Source organism: Melanotaenia boesemani, chromosome 12, assembly GCF_017639745.1.
Source record: "Melanotaenia boesemani isolate fMelBoe1 chromosome 12, fMelBoe1.pri, whole genome shotgun sequence".
NCBI classification, from domain to species: Eukaryota; Metazoa; Chordata; class Actinopteri; order Atheriniformes; family Melanotaeniidae; genus Melanotaenia; species Melanotaenia boesemani.
The window spans coordinates 17,131,389-17,148,185 of NC_055693.1; the positions used below are offsets into that span (position 1 = coordinate 17,131,389).

Genomic DNA, 16,797 nt, shown 5'->3' on the forward strand with positions numbered 1-16,797 from the left:
AAATAGTGGTGCTGACAATGATTTCAAGATGAGCTAATATTTTCCATGAAATAACAAAATGTCTAATTTTTTATATTTGATATGCTTTCAATGTCTAATTGTGAATAAAATATTGAAGCATATTTTTTTTTAATTGGAGTTATAAACTGCCAGATTAAGTCATGTTCTACTTGTGTAGATTATGTCCATGTGGCTGCATAATCTATTCCTGCTATTTTGCACAGCGCCTTAAACTAGAACGCAATACAGAGCAACTATCAGCAAATACTCATTCAAAAAGCTGAAAGCTGCAATTATCAGGTTGATAAATGTGTTATGGGCATTGCTATAGATCAATGTTGGCTCTGCTCCACACAGACAAATTGCAAGTGGTATATGAATCATATTAATATTTGGTGTCCCTGATCAAGACAAGCAGCCCACCTTAAAAAACGCAGTAAATCTGTTCAGCAGTCAAGACTGAAGGTCTCTAGGCTTATTTTTAAATAACTGAAAAATGATATGCTCTTTGGCAGCCTTTAAGTGACATCTTTATTTTTAAAAAGTACTATGAAGCTACAAAGCTACAAAACCTAGAATATCTTGTTTTTGAGTCTTTGATGCAGCGGATAATTCTGTCTGAAGGACTGGAATCTTTCATTTAAGCTGATCTTCTGGGAGAGCTCATCAGGCTACAGCCAGATGCTCTGGATCCAAATCCTACTGATCACCTCTAATGGCCTCCACGTGGCATGAAGCATCACTCCCAGGAGAAGCTGCTCTGGGTGCATACTCACATTTACATACACTTCAAAAACACTGGCAGGGCTGGGTTTCATACTACACTGGAAACTGTCTCAACAAACAATCCATTTTGTTATCCTAATGGTTCGGATACAATTACTTGTCCAATCAGTTTGACTGCATTAGGTACCTATCTGTCTGCAATCCAGATCCATTAGTCTAGCAATTAGTCAGATAAAGCAGGGCATCTATCAGAGCTGTGGTAATAACTGAAATGTGGAACAAGTTTCCAGGTCATCCCAAAGTCAAAGAATTGGTTACATACATCAAAACTGTTCATCTGCAACTTGTGTATGATGAAAGCAGCAGAGTCTGACACATTTGTGTTGAAACATGAAATCCGTCATCACTCTGCATGATTGCTGAATCTAAATTCCTCTTTTCAGGGAGGTATTTTGGTACATTATCCTATTTTCCAGTAAAACATAGTTAGGCTGATCTCGCACTACCTGTGACACACTATTCCTGAATATTAACTGCAGACTGCTGAGAGCCAAGAGAGACTAATTGTGAGCCTGAAGCCAAGATAAAATATGAAAAATATCCAGATTTCTTTCTGAGATGAATTAATAAGTTCTGATTTGTGAGGAAAAGTTTGGATTTTTAAAAAAAAAATTTTTTTTAGATTTGCTCTTTTTCTAAGCGGAAAGCTATAAGATTAATGACACTCTCATACTGGTAACTACATGGCGTATAGCCTCAGCTAGTCAGCCTATCTTACCATAAAGACCAAGGACAGGGAGAAACATCTATCCTGTTGGACCACATAATCATATTACAATGAAGAAGGGAGCCCACCTTTGCTTCATTTACTACACTTGGGGTGGGCTGGGGCGACTCCATGGCAGCTGAAGGAGGAAATGTTCGCATGGGGGCATCCCGGGGGGATCGAACAATCTCGTTCTGCCTGTAGAGCCGGTGATGACGCAGCTTTGACACCCATGCATCAAATATGTCTTGAGACTTGACCTGAAGAGGAAGCAGACAACGAGCTTTGGCTTCAGTCATCTGCAGAGTCTGTTTATCAGTTTGAAATATTGGCCTATCATCCATGTTACCTTCAGGTGATAGATGTGCTCCTCAGTGTCCAAGTCGATGCGACGTGCCCTCTTTTTGATGGACATGACAGAGAGACCGACGTCGATGCTGCCATGGAGTTTTCCTTTTTGTATCTGAGGACATTAATAGATAATATAATGGTTTTACAAACATTATAAACATGATTTATGCACACACGTGATTTTTTTAGATCTGTTATCACATTGCAGATCAATTTTATGTCAAACTGTTAAGCCTGCAGTAACTGATGAGTCCCCCCGTGGTGTTAAATGCTTGGACTTCGATCATATGACCAAGCACAAGGACTTGATCACGCTTCCCAACAAGGGCTGTTTGCACCCGAGAGTCTGCTTGTTTGCCATTTATGTGAACTTGGGTACTTTCTAGGAACTTAAATAATTAAAAAAATGATAAACTGGCATAAATTAATGACCTAAAATTAAATTAAATGAATGAATGAAAAAAGAAATCTTTTGCTGTAGCCCTATAAACATTAGTGTCACTGACGATTATTTGCATAACTAATGAAAAGTCTAAGTCTTGAAACACTGTTGATAATCTGAGTAAAAGTTAATCCAAAGTGAGCCGGATATATTAGTTTCTTCACGGTCATCATGTGTTACACTTCCACTTTGTCAGTGAAGTTTTAGCCTTTGTGATGAGGTAACATAGTAACCTATGTTGCTGATGTTTCAGCTGACTCATTGTTAAACCAAGATGAGGTAAGGCGGGGCTGCCGTGCTTCTGCCTGTAGGATATAGTCAGTGTTACTTACATCAATGGGGGACTTGGAGTACTTCAGGATACCATTGTCCAGAACAAAAAAACGCTGCAGAGAAAATAAGCAGCAAAATAGTGTTGATTAAAGAACAGTGAGGACAGACATTGAATGTAGTAAAGATCACATTGCACCATTAATATTGGCTCTTCTCATATTTTGTATTAAAATACAAATGTGAACAAACTTAAAGGCAATGACTGTGTGTTTCTACTGGTATTCATTTAAGAATATGAGGCTTCAGTTGATGCTAAGAATTAAGAAAAATGAATCATTGTAGAAAAAGGAGGAAGGTCAAAGCAACATCTTTTTTCTTTTTTTCCCCCCACTGTAAACAGTCGCTCTGGCTTGTGTATGAGTTTGCTTTTCCTGCAGCAAAAGCTTTTGTGTGTCACATTGTGTTTGGATCCTACCTTGTGCCAGCCTTTCAGGGGCCATTTTCGCTTCTTCAACATAAAGCCTTCATGTTTGTCAGGCCTCTGGACGTTACTCTGACCGATTTTCAGCCCCTCAATTATCTCCCAGCTGTCTGCCTCCTAAAGACAGAAAGAAATCCACAGCTGTGTCAGAACTAATCCACTCACTCTTGCAGCATAGGGCAGAAACCGGAGGGTCCTGTTTGTTTTCAGGAGGAAAATAGTAAGAACACATGTAACACTTCTTTTTTATCTTTCAACCAAAAAATACTGCCCCATTTGAAATTCCTCCCGCTCTCTCAGCATTTCCGCTCCATTAGCTTTCTCCTGACTATGCTCTTCCTGCTCCTACAGAGTCTGTAAATCAAAACGATCCCTCTGGATTGGAGGGCCAGCAGGGTCATTCTGGGACAGGTAAGACATCCCAAAGTTGTGTCACTGGAGGACAAAACAAAGGAAGTGTGGGGTCACAGTTTTGAAAGCAGAAATATGTCTAGCAACAGTGAAACTGACCATTATGCTTTTTCAGTTTCTCTGAGGTTATTTTATTTGGAGGTTTTGATGTCATATCCTCTATATAATCAAGGTTTGAATCAAGAACCTTCTTGAAGGAGGCAACAGCGCCATGTTCTCCTCTTAGAGAGGCTGCTAAGATAATGCTTACTAAAAATGCTTAAATTAGTCCTGCACAGTCCTGAAGCAAATGTGCCAGTTTTTGATGGTTGCATGCTTAAAAGAAGAATAATTTTAAACTTTAATTTTAAAAAGGAGCTTGGTTTTGTTGCAAATGAAAAAAGAAATCAAGTTTTTACTGGTTTTAAACAAGTCTTGGAGAAAAGGTCTGTGCTTGGAGCTTTTCCAGTTATAAAAAATCTAAACTTATATCACAAAATGTGATGTATTTGTTTATTTAGGAATGATTTTTTGAGCAACAAAAGTATAAAGAAAATGTAATGCACTGAGAAAATGTAAACACTCAAGCTGGTCAGATTTTACATTCAAAACCTGCATCAATGGCAGCATGACTCTAAAGCAACATCAACTTAATATGCACAAGCTTCTCTGGCAAAGCGAATAATGGCCTCTGGCTCTCTACTGCACAATGTGATGCCAAGACCTTCAAGTCAGCTCTGGATGTGCATGATGACACTCGCCCTTGGACTTCAGGACATTTAACAAAAGGAGACAACAGCTTGTTTAATCTAATGACCAGGTGAACAGATCTGTGTGTTAATGAGGTCATGTTACCCCCCTCCTCCCCAACTCACCTTGTGAAATTGGGAAAATGGAGGAAGTAGCTCAAATTCATTAGCAAAATGCAACTTGATTCTCAAAGCAGTCCTGTCAAAAGGTAGCAGGCTATACGTTTGACTCCAGGCAGTTAGATCATTATCTTTTCAACAACTCAGCTGCAGTGTGTTTTCTGTCAAATGATAAATGCTTCAATGCTTTTTTACTTATCATGCATATGAACACCCTCCTCAACAGGCAATATGAAACAACAACCACAGAGGAATGCCTTACACAAACCTTCCTGCCTGTTATCTGCAGCATCAGAGTTTCAACTGACCCCCAAACCAATAAATCAATAGCACACTAAAAAAGGAACTGCCTGCGCTGCAAATATTTGAATTCATTACTCTTTCCAGGGCATCCCTTTAAGATCCAAACCATGAAAAGGATCCTCAGCATCTGGCTCCACAGAAATACCAACTTATATGCTGACGTCTGGCTAATATGGAAATTACTGTTCCAATGACACAAACTGATTTTGTTATTTCAGCTTGAAAACCAAACTGAATAAACCCAAAGTGTTCCTGCACTCTGCTTACATTTATTGATCTTACTGCAGAATAATAAACAGCTGAATGAGCTGGTCCCTCTTAGCAAATTTAACCATTTAATGAAGGATCATATGGCAGAGTAAGTAAGAGGCTGTCTGCTTTTCTATGGCGAGATTTCAAAAGGTTTGTTGAGCAACCCTGCTCCTTTGAGTCAATACATTTCCATATCTCCCTTGATAATTAGACACTTCAAATCAGTTAAACCACTTGGTTACATACCAGAATATTTCTTTTAAAAATGGCAGTGAGGAAGCGTGATCATTGACTGAGTCAATCTGTCAGCTGAGTTGTGCCTGCTTCATAGGGCATTTCCTCAGGGATTCATCACCTGCAGCGACACTCAACACAGTAGCTCAGCACACCTTTCAATGATGCAATGAATCAAACTATTACAGCTAAGGTCTCCCTGAGCAGAGGAAAGGACAAACACTCCTGGGGGACACCTTAGGCTAAATCAGCACTATAAATACCAGTGCAGCAGCCTACTTCTGATGACCATTTTTTCTTGCATATCTGTATCCTGCTTTGGCACAAACTTAATGCATAAAGGGACTCTATCATTCCACATCCAGCACAAGACCTTTAAAACAGCGAATTCAAGCAACAATCAAACATGACTGCTTCAAATGATGCTTCAAAATAAACAAAACAAACTCCCCAACTCCCAAAAAGATCTAATACATGTAACGTTAAGATTTAAGGAGGCTATGAGAGCCATAAATAGAGCAATTATATCCGATTCTCTAATGCGAAGATCATAAATTTATTCATAATATTGGATAACATTGTTTTCTCATACTAACAGATTAATTCCTGTCCAGCAGCAGAGGTAGATTTTTATACATGGGGTGGCCAAAATGTGGGCATACATTCACATACAACTCAGTGAGAACTTTACAAAAAGTTGTAAATATATCCCTTTCTCTTAATTCTTATATCTTCAAATATATATATATATATATATATATATTTCTCCACATTTTCATGCCGTGGTTTACTTTAAAATCAACTAGCAGTAGTTGAACTTTCACAGGGACAAAATATCTTCTAGAAATGTGCAGCTAAATGTCAATATGTTTACAGGATGACAATTTAGAAATCTCCTTAAAATGTACTTTAGACTGGTGCAGTAACAGTGGTGATCCATGTGTGTCTGGAAAGACGTTTCTGTCCTCCTCCACTGTCAAACACCTCTGGTGGCACCAGGGGTGTCCAACCGGATTGCAGAGGTGGTCGGTGCCACCCTGGCCACCCCTCTGGCTCTGCCCCTGTTCCGGTCTCAGGAAAGCACATTGACAGCAGCCTGTAATATGAACATGATGCCATACAAAGGCTTAGCTATCAAGCATCCAAAGGCATGATATTTATTCTTTTCTATATAGAAGCCTCAGCTGTGGGATACAGCTAGATTCTAAAAGATCCAGGTGGGAGTTGTTTGAAGAGTTATGAAAGCGGATGTGGGCATGAGACAATACAGAAGCAGATAGCTTATGGAGTCAGTGTAGTTTTTAACAACCTCTCAGGTGATATAAAATGCCAGCCTCAGGTAAGACTAATTGAATCTTTAGTGTTACAATCAATTAAAATTTCACAACTGACAATATGATTAGGTGCTCTTTCCAAATGACCAAATAAACATAAAGTACTGCATGTTTTCTGAGTAACAGCCCATTCTACAGTGAAACTGTGCTGCTTGATAGAGGAATTGACGTCATCTACCACAATTACCACTGGAAGATGATATTTCAGCACCTACTAACCACAATTGTTCAGAGGATGCATTTCACTGCAGTGTTTAGGATGGCTCAGCAGTCTAGCTCAGAGTATGATGGTGGGCTGCCACATGGAGGGGAAGTTAACAGGCTGACAGAAACACAAGCTCATGCACTGTGTAAACAGTAGATTAAATTACACTGACTAACAACCTGCATGTGTCACCTGTTGGCTTGTGGATGAAATATTGCAGTGTGTTAATGTGTTAAGCAATTTACTGAGAGAAGGTCTTTTTTTTACCTCAGAAACAGATTTTTAAGAGGACAGAGATTAACTCAAGCATCATGACCTCGAAAGACAATGATCATCAACAATTAACATTTATAGTCACAACAGATCAGTTACATCAACAAATGATCATTTGCCTTTGAGTCTTTATTACAAGTTGAATTTCCCTTTTAAAAGAAAAAACAAGTATAATAAAAATATCTAAAAAAGGTCATTTTCAGCCTTACTGTACACCAAAGTGTATTAGTCACTTTAGAAATCAGAATTTATCTAATGGAATCAAAATGACAGCATCTAGTATGTACTACATATATATATTATATCTAAAATCTCATCACTGCAGTTTTAGAAAGAGTAACAGTCCAGAAACTTTAAGACAGCTTTCATAAAAATACTGTGTGATTATCTAATTTCCTCCAATGTCTGGCCAGAAAGCATTATTGTGACCAGGAAATGACAAGAAACAATAGAAAAAAGTGGGTAACTGCAGGAGCGGTGTGTCATTTATTTGCCTTAAAAGGGAAGTACAGTATGTGTGGGTCTGTGAGTCAGGGTTTACTGTAGATGGTGCCTCTAATTGCTCTCAAGAGAATCTCTAGAGTGAACAGTAGTAGTCAGCAGAGGCTAGAGTGACATGTATTGATTTAAAAATGGGGGTAGAATCCCATTAAGGCTTTCCCCAAACAAAACACAGCATTCTATTTTTTTTTTTTTCACCAAAAGTGAGGTACAGTCGAGCTAACAAAAGTATTTTCTGAGTGTCTGCTATCCAAGGAAGCATTTATTCTGCTCCCTGCACATGTACCTTAGTGTGTGCCGCTGCCATAAATGTGAATTCCCATCAAAAGTTCAGGTATTAATTGGCTTAAAAGTTCAAAGCTATGGGGGTAGTAGATGAAAAATAAAAATGTTTTGCAAATGTCACAATATGTTTTAATCAAGAAGCCACTAATTAAAATTTAGTGGAACTGACGAAGTAGAATGGACTGCTCTGTCAGTTATAAATGTAAAATAAATATATTCAACATTAATGCAAAATGTTTGAAGTATTAAATCCTTAAGACAAGAAACTAAATATAACCCATCTGCACAGGTAGACCATGTAAAAATCTAGCTGTGTTGTTGTTTTGGTGCTCTGATTTCTCAGATGTCTATCTGTAGTTCAAATATTGGGAAATCTGAGACAAAGTCCTCAAATGTTTTCTCTTGTTTTATTATTTTTAACTCACCTTGAACTAAAGGTTGAATGCATATGTTTGGCCCATCAAATGTAGTCATACTTGACTTTTCTGGGTCATGGTCCCACAGGAGAGCAATACCCCAGTTCTGAGGTTTGTGTGTGGTTTTCTGTCTATGAGTACATGAGTATAAATCTCACTGATTTTACAGAAAGTGTAACGTAACACAACAAAGTTGGATCACAGAAAGAAGAGCTTACAGTCATCTAAAAGATTACAACCAGCTTTTTATTTTTGTGTTTGGGCATTTTGGAATTATAACAGCAAAATGATTCACCGAATCTTGCCATGAAACGAGTTAACAGGTAAACTTTGGGGGACAAACAGTGGTTATTTGTGTTTTTAACACTCCTGTTTTAACAATGATGATTTTTAGTCACACAGAGGAAGAAATTTTACACTGAAAAAAGTTGTACTAAAAAAAAAAAAAGTTCCAAAGAGCAGCTACAGAGAAAATGGAGGTTACGTCTATTAGATAAAATTACTGTTTCATAAATCAAGCTTGATAAACTTAATAAAATGATCACTTAAAACCTCTATTGCATGCATTATGATGTCAATTAGGGGAAAAAATGTTTTTATGTGTTAAAATAAACTGAAACATAGTCTAGTTTTCCAGTTTGCCAGTAGGAATGCCATAATGATGCATAAGTGCATAATAGATTAACAAAAACTTAATATTTATTTCAGAAACTTGTCAAATATTAAGCAGCTTCAACAAGTTACAATTCAAATTATTTTAAATGTTAAAGTATTATAAAAGGAAGTCTTTTAAAAGGTTTTATGTCTGCGTCAACTGTGGAACAACCCATTAAAATAAATGTCTAGAAAGTCATTTCTTTCTAGAGGAGGAGAATGTGGCTGAATTCATTCTATAAATGGAGGAAAATGTGGAAATCATGAGCAAATAAAACAAGCTCACTGTAATAGTAAACTATGGCCAACAGAACATAACCTTATTGAACCAACATAAAATTAAACTTTGTTAATTTACAAAGATTAAAACAAAATTATGATTCATATACCTTTACCTACGATATATACCTAAACACACAATACCACACACAATGCATGTTGATTGCATTATGGTCCAATGTTGCCTGAAGGCAACATATGCAATTTTACACAATGGTGTATCATTGCCTTAGAGCAACAATAGGTTTTTGTTATTTAAATAGAAAATGACTTGTATTTTGTGGAGTAAAATAACAAAGCTGTTTCCTTTGGAAAAATTCTGCCAAACACAGTTTCAATATGGCTTCCTGAGTCATGAAACAAATTAAAAACATTGTTATTGCCCCCCTATGGTCTTCTCTCCTATTTAAAGTATTGCATAATTCAAAGAGGATACATTTTGGATATATACCAGGACCAAAATTGTGCGGCATGAGGGTAAAATGGTCCAACAGAGAGTTGAAGATAAAGAAACATCTAGATATGGCTCAAATGTAATAAGGTAGTTGGAGTCTACCCCACAAAAAAAAAAAAAAAAAAAAAAAGACTAATTATATAGTTGAGAATATTTTCATAATTATTTAATAAATGATAAAAATAAAATAAAAAAAATACTGACACCAATCAAAATATCCTGGTGCTTACAGATGAGTTTCATACTATTTACATATTATTATTGTTATTGCTCTTTATATTAAATAAAAACACAAAATTTACCATACTATTTTTGAGTACATCTTTGATGTGTTGAGTACATCTGGTGAATATGTTTTCCCTTTTACATTCTCAGTTTTGGCAACAACAGAGCATTTATTAAAAGTTCAATCAGACAATATTAAGCAAAAAACAAACAAACATATATTGATTTGCCCTGGCATATTGCTAAGTGGTCTTAGGCAGTGATAGGATCTCTCTTATCCAAGTAGAATTTCAGGAACACACACCATCCTGTTTGTTGTGTTCTTTTTCTTCGTAACACACGGCAGTAGCAGCTCATCAAAATCCTTTTTGGAGCTAGAGTGCAGCTGGGGCGGGTCACACTTTACAGAAGCTTATTACTCAGCTGTGTGGACACTAACATCATTATTGTTATAGCTTTTGTTATAGTTATCGTCTTGGTTTAGATTGCCCTGTAGAGGCCATCTACACCAATCTTAGTTTGTGTTTATGCTCATAAAACAAGATCACCAAAGCTCAAGCTCGATTATTCTCACAACTTCCAATCCAATGTGAGGATGTTCCATTTAAACAAAACATACAGTGAAGCATTAGCAGTTGCTTAGCAACATACTATGTATTTAACAACTACTCACAGTAGAGCATACCCCAGCCTACCCATTGTACTGCAAACAGGTTCTGTTTATTATTACCTCTGCCAAGGCAGAAGTTGTGTTTTCGGCGACATACGTTTGTCTGTTAGCAACATAACTCAAAAAGTACTCGACAGATTCTGATGAAATATTCAGGAAATCTATTAAATGGAATAAAGAAGAACTGATAAGATTTGGGGGGTGATCTGGATCACCGCTTGCATAGGAATGTTTTTAACACTAGAACTGCCAACCAGTACCCCCTAGAATCGCCAGAGGAGGTCATTTTGACACCCTGCCAATGCAGCATAAAAATGATAAAAGTGGCGTTTACAGTGGCATGTTTTTTTTCTTCTTTGACTCTTTTTTTATCCTTCTGAAGTAGACAAAAAAATTTATTAGAATGTGGGATTACTTAGAACTTGTATTTCAAATTTCAAATGTCTATTAGACACACTAGAACTTACTAGCTTACAACAGTCACTTATTAGCTAATATATAACAAAATTGAGTAATTTTTTAAATGTGTTTATATTATTTATTAATTGTTTGAGGGGGAACAATTAGAAAAAAGCATCATATAATGCTAAAGTAACCAAACAAAGCAATGGATGTCAACTGATATCGATTCATTCATCGAGAGCCCAATAAAGAACACATGCTGGGTCATTCTAGCACCGATGCAGCTCTGGTAAAGGACCCATGCATTCAGTACAGCCATGTCCAAAATGTTATAAAACAACACAACAGGTCTTTTCTAGTTGAAGCCTGAGATGAATACTCACATCTTGTCAAGGATGTCTAAACTTAGTCTTATTGTAGTAAGAGGAGCTGATCATTTGTTCCCCATTTAAATCTTGATCATTTGTTGGTGCATTCATTCATTCATTCTCTGTACTGCTTAGTCCATTACAGGTTGCGGGTAAGCTGGAGCCTATCCCAGCATTTAACAGGTGAGAGGTAGGGTGGCAGGGCCAACACAGAAAGAGACAGACAACCATTCACAAACACACTCACTCCTAGGGAGAATTTAGGGTACCCAAATAACCTAACATGCATGTCTTTGGAAGGTGGGAGGAAGCCGGAGAACCAGGAGAGAACCCACGCATACACGGGGAAAACATGCAAACTCCACACAGAAAGGCCACCGCCCCCTCAGGTTCGAACCTTACCCCAGCCGAGGCTCAAACCAGCGACCTTCTTGCTGTGAGGTTGCGGTGCTAACCACCACACCTTTTATGCTTTTTTTCTGCTTCTGTTCATTTTTTTTAACTATGGTTTGTTATGCTTCGTGGTTTGTCTGTCTGTTTGCAACATAACTCAAAACGTCAAAAGACGGACTTTAATCATTTTGCCATTACAGCCTCTAACTTGTTGGATAATGCCACAATCATTGGGAAAAAAAAACCCATAAAAAATAAAAAGATTACAAGATTACATCATGGTAGATGTTATAATCCAACAGTTTGACCCAGATCATGTTGACATTCTGGATCTGGTGATCCAGAAAGTTGAAAATATACCTGGTACTGGGTATGCTGTCGGGCGTTTTGGGGTTTTTCTCAGGTGAGTGACCTAATGGGTTGGCAGAGGGCTGAGCTCTTGAGTGTTTCTAGTTGTTCATGTTTATCATCTAGTTAATCATGTTTTATATATTCCCTAAATATAATCAGGTTTATCAATTTATCTTATTATATGTTTTTACATATTTTAGTTATTTCCATATACCCATACTTATAAGATTAAAAAAAGAGAATCTCTTACAGTATTCTGAAAAAAGTAAACATGTATTCCTTAAGTAACAAGACTAGCTCATGCTGACATATTTGTCTTTCATTCACTATTTATTCACACTTTTACAACAACAGTTTAACATATACAAGAATAGTTTATTTACTCATACGTCTAAATTCCATTTCTAGAATTAAGATTAACTAGAGAGTAATGTTGAAAAAACATGCCCCTACGTGGAATACTGGCTGATGAAATACTTGTTATTGACCTGTATAAGTGGGTTTCAAATTCCACACAGCAGAAACAGTAGCAAGCAAAGCAATGTGATGCAGTAAAACAGTCCAGGCTTCATTTGAGCATCTTGTATTGTGGCCCAGTGTTGATTTGTCACAACGCCAATCTTTTGTTCTCTTTTAACCACCAATGTTTGCTGTACAGGATCGATTAGACCCATGTTATGCCACTCAGACTACTACGAAAAGCGTTGAAAAGCAATAGGAGGGCCAGCTTCAGCCTGTTTTAAATTAGTCTTACTGTGTTTAATTGAATAGTTTTGTTTGGTTCACTCAAGTAAGAAGCTGAACTTTAATTCCTGCTTTAATTAGACTGCTTTGTGGAGCATGCACCAGGTATCAGAGCACATGAAAGCATGGACTTTGACGTGAGCAATTGCTCCTTGGAGTGCAGAGGAATTGTTTCATGGCTGCTGATCATAGTGCTCTTGCACAATACTGTAGTGATTCCAAGCATTTTTGTCCTTATTAATCATTCAGACCCTATAAGATGAAAAACAGGGTCAAGGTTTGCAAGTACCAGTATTTTCCTTTAATGCAAAATTAATATTCTGCTCTGAGATTTGAAGCTCTGCTGTGGAAAAGACTGTTTTTTTCACTCTGTGGTAAGATGTTTGTCAGTTAAACTCACCCACACATCAGCATAACACAGTAGGTAGCTTTATATATTCATTTCAAGGGTGTATATTCAGCAAGTTGTTAAATTTGGTTTAAACTGTTTATGTCGGCAGATCCATTAAGCTGAAGAAGGACAGTTACAGCAGCTCTACAAGAGTCTGAAATGCCAAAAGCTACGATATTGCATAAATCTTGACAGTAAAGGGCTCCAAGAACCAAGATTATAATTTCATTCTTGTTGTGCTACTGATCTGCTGATTATCTAGAAATCTTCTTGATCAAGCAGGTGCACAAAATTAAGGTAATGTACCACACAGTTTGGGCATTTGTCTTAATCGTGCAGCTTCCTGTCTGGCTGCTACTTGACCTTACCAACTATACTAAAAGAGACCATTTATGTTGGGAAACAAAATGCTGAACCATGATTTTAATAGCAAGACGGTGACTTTAAAGAAAAGAATAATTAGCAGACATTTTTGACTGTCTGGTTCATCAAGCAGTACCTACTTTCCTCACACCAGCTTCCTTTTCTCCTCTTCTGCAGACACTAAGTTATGCTCCCACATAGCCTACCAGCATGTGCCACATGTTCAGTGGAGCACCAAGCCTCCGCCTGTCCATCATGAAATATTCATAACCCGACTCTGACGGAAAAGCTGTGATGTCAGAGATTCCAGTTTCAGTGTCCTGTTTCTGAGAGGCTGCAATGACACAGCAGCTCAGTGAGGGAAGGAGGACCGGGGGGGTTAAGTTTAAGCACATGTCCAGTGAAGAGTGAAATATAGTCTGCAACGGGCTTATTTAGTAACCAGGGAATTAAGGTTGTTCTCTCTGATTACTTAGCTAATAATTTAAGGTAGTGTAATGTTGATAGCTGGTTAGCCTTTTTTAACTAACTAACTTTTTACAAGGATTAAATGATGAATTATTTGCTTTTCTGCATTGATGAATTCATCAAAGATGTGAAAATAAAAACACAGTTCAGCAGAATTACCAGCTTAATCTGTCAATTTGTTACTTTTGGCTAACTGTAAAATAAAGCAACCGTTTGGCTTATACTTTCAATGAAGGCATTTCTGGCACATTAGAGCACTCTTTAACACGTTTTGGCTACTATGTCCTTAAATTAGACTGCACTGACAAAGAAACAAAACCAAACTGGGTTTGTTTGCGTCTGTCAGTCCATCTGTTAATACCATTTATCTTCTTGCTGTCCCGATCAGGGGATCAAGGCTATGTTGTGCCTGGTAATAGCTTGACCGGATGTGTTTGTAGACCTGCTGAATCCATATATCTCATATTCTCAGGCCCAATTCTCTTCCATCAGCCTGTTTTTCTCTTGGACAAAGAGTCTAGCTGATGGAAGACTGCAGCAACCCAAAGTAACGTTCACGTCCCCTGATACCTGAAGCTACAGTCACTCAGAGTGCTGCCATCTCTTAAACCTGCTGCTATAATGATTCCTACTGCCAGCAAAAAAATTACCTGCCGGCTGTCACGTTGAGAAGAGGAAGAGGAGGAGGCGCTCTTGTGAACTGGAGTGGAGGTTTTGTTCACTGGCGTGGAGCTCCTCTCCTCAGAGCTCATGGTGCGGCCGTGGGGGCCTCTATGGCAGTGATGGTATTGAGACATAGTGGGCACCAGGCGGCTCTGTGGACCTCCTTTAGCACTGAGCTCCGCAGACCAGGGGCATCGTCTGACACTTCCTCACACTCACTGCTTGCTGTTCATCTGAGACAAGAAAAACAAGAAGTTAGATTACTGCATTTAGTTACAAAGATAACAGCAATATCAAAAATTCGCAAGTAGGCCTCTCTGAGGCTTTCAGAAAGATCCTCCCTCAGTTTCAGTTTTTCATCTAACTCACAGATGCTGAGTTGAGAAACCCCGAGCCATTCTTTGAAGCATGGGTTTTTAAAATTCTTCTCATTACATGTGCATTACTGAGCCTTTCATCATGTTTGCTATGAGCTCAGTGCCACTCAGGATTTCTGAATACACTGTACATTAAGCTAAGGTGTGTGCTTCACTGAACTGTATCAGAATCAAGCTAAACCTACAGGACACAAGGCCTGGATGTAATTACACTCTGAAATATCAGTCATAATTACAAATTATTGGGGCAATTTATCATGTGGGCTCATGTTAAAAAATGCATTTATTGTCTTTTTTCTTTTTACAAAAATCTTAAAACCCTGAGATATTTGCTTTACAATTACAACAGAGTTCTCAATCATTTTATGTCAATCTGCAGATCAGTAATTTTTCGAACTATTGCAATTTTCTCCTTTTTTAATTTCAACTAACAAACATTATATCTTTATACAAGAATAATATGAACTCTGCAAACAAATAGGTTTGTCATTATTAAGCCGGAATGCAATTTTATTCAATAATTTCAGTTTGGTTGGTTGTTTTACACTATTTATGCTTCATTCTTCTGCTATGTTTTGGCATTACAAATCCAAATACCATTGCATTGTTGCACATAGGGTGCACATTTTATTTTTAAGCCAAATTTAAAAAAAAGGAGCGCCTAATAACATTAAGGAGTTAAATTTGTAGGATTTGCTGGACAAGAAGGTGGCGATCAAAGGCGTTAGCACTGCGGTAAAACAAATAAATGGGCAAATAAAGAAAAAAGAAAATCTCAATTTGTGTGACGATTAATAACCAATAAAAATTTCATGATTGCAACACTGCTAAGATGCAGTTAGACTATTACCATATTAACCATTGCAGCCAGCATTGCAAAATATTGATCCAAAATTAATGTTTGTAAAATAAATAATTAATAAGAGTCTAATTACATTATGCTAACAACTGTATCAATATGAGAATGAATCAGTTTTATTTGTAAAAAAAAAAAAATCTAGCCAAAACACTGGATCTACAAACATCCAATCATTTAACTTTTAAAACCTATCAAGATAAAGGTATGTCCATATTCTCAGTAAATACTGTATGTTCACTTCAAAATGTCGGTTAAGCTTAGCCTCTGCTAGAGGTGGGGGGTGTTTGTTTTCATCATTAGTCATGGCACATGCTGACATCCATAATACTGCCTGAAGTGGTGCTGTGTAATAATCTGAGCTGTATGGAGGTCTCAGCAATGATAAACATACACTGATTGCATGACAAAAAAACAAACCGCTAAACAAACCCTGTAAAGCTGATTAACTATGACACCATCAAAAATTGATGATGACCATCAGCTTTGTTTTTATTCTCTGGCATTTTGTACAAGTTACTTAATAATAATTGCAGCTCTATAAACATTATAAAACACAAATATATTAGGACACAAAATAATACCACTAGATTGTTATAGATTATATTATTACTCTTTAACAATAGTAATATATTATTTCCATCTTAACACTCAAGATTAATTCTAAAAGACTCCCAGAAAAAAACTGGCAAGGCAGAATTATCATATCGCCACAGGCACTAAGAAGCCATGCCACAGACAGTTTGCCTTCATACAGTGAATAGATAGTGAGCACCGCTCTTGAGAATCCTGTGGTTTTAACAACAGGATGTTTGTGTTAGGCTCTACCATGTGTGAGGGAACTCCTGAGTCCACAGAGCAGCTCTCCACACTACGGAAGTATGCTCGCTCACATGCAACCGTGCAGCATCTAACTGTGCATAATCTATAATTCAGATCCTCAGACAATGTCATCATCCCTGCCCTGCCTGTCTTAAGCCAACTAGCATGTAAGCTACTGTAAGACAAAGCACTAAGTCCATTCACATAGTATATTCC

At 37.4% G+C, this 16,797-nt stretch overlaps 1 protein-coding gene across 1 annotated transcript in view; it reads right to left on the reverse strand.

Moving 5' to 3' along the window:
• Positions 1-16,797, reverse strand: part of osbpl6 (oxysterol binding protein-like 6) — a 41,378-nt gene that overhangs the window by 18,891 nt on the left and 5,690 nt on the right. The window contains exons 2-6 of the mRNA XM_042001474.1: positions 14,514-14,759; positions 3,034-3,156; positions 2,618-2,671; positions 1,842-1,955; positions 1,582-1,752 (exon numbers count right to left, since the gene is read on the reverse strand). Of these exons, the coding sequence (XP_041857408.1) occupies positions 1,582-1,752; positions 1,842-1,955; positions 2,618-2,671; positions 3,034-3,156; positions 14,514-14,660 (609 nt within the window). The 5' untranslated portion in view covers positions 14,661-14,759. The remainder of the gene's footprint in view (positions 1-1,581; positions 1,753-1,841; positions 1,956-2,617; positions 2,672-3,033; positions 3,157-14,513; positions 14,760-16,797) is intronic.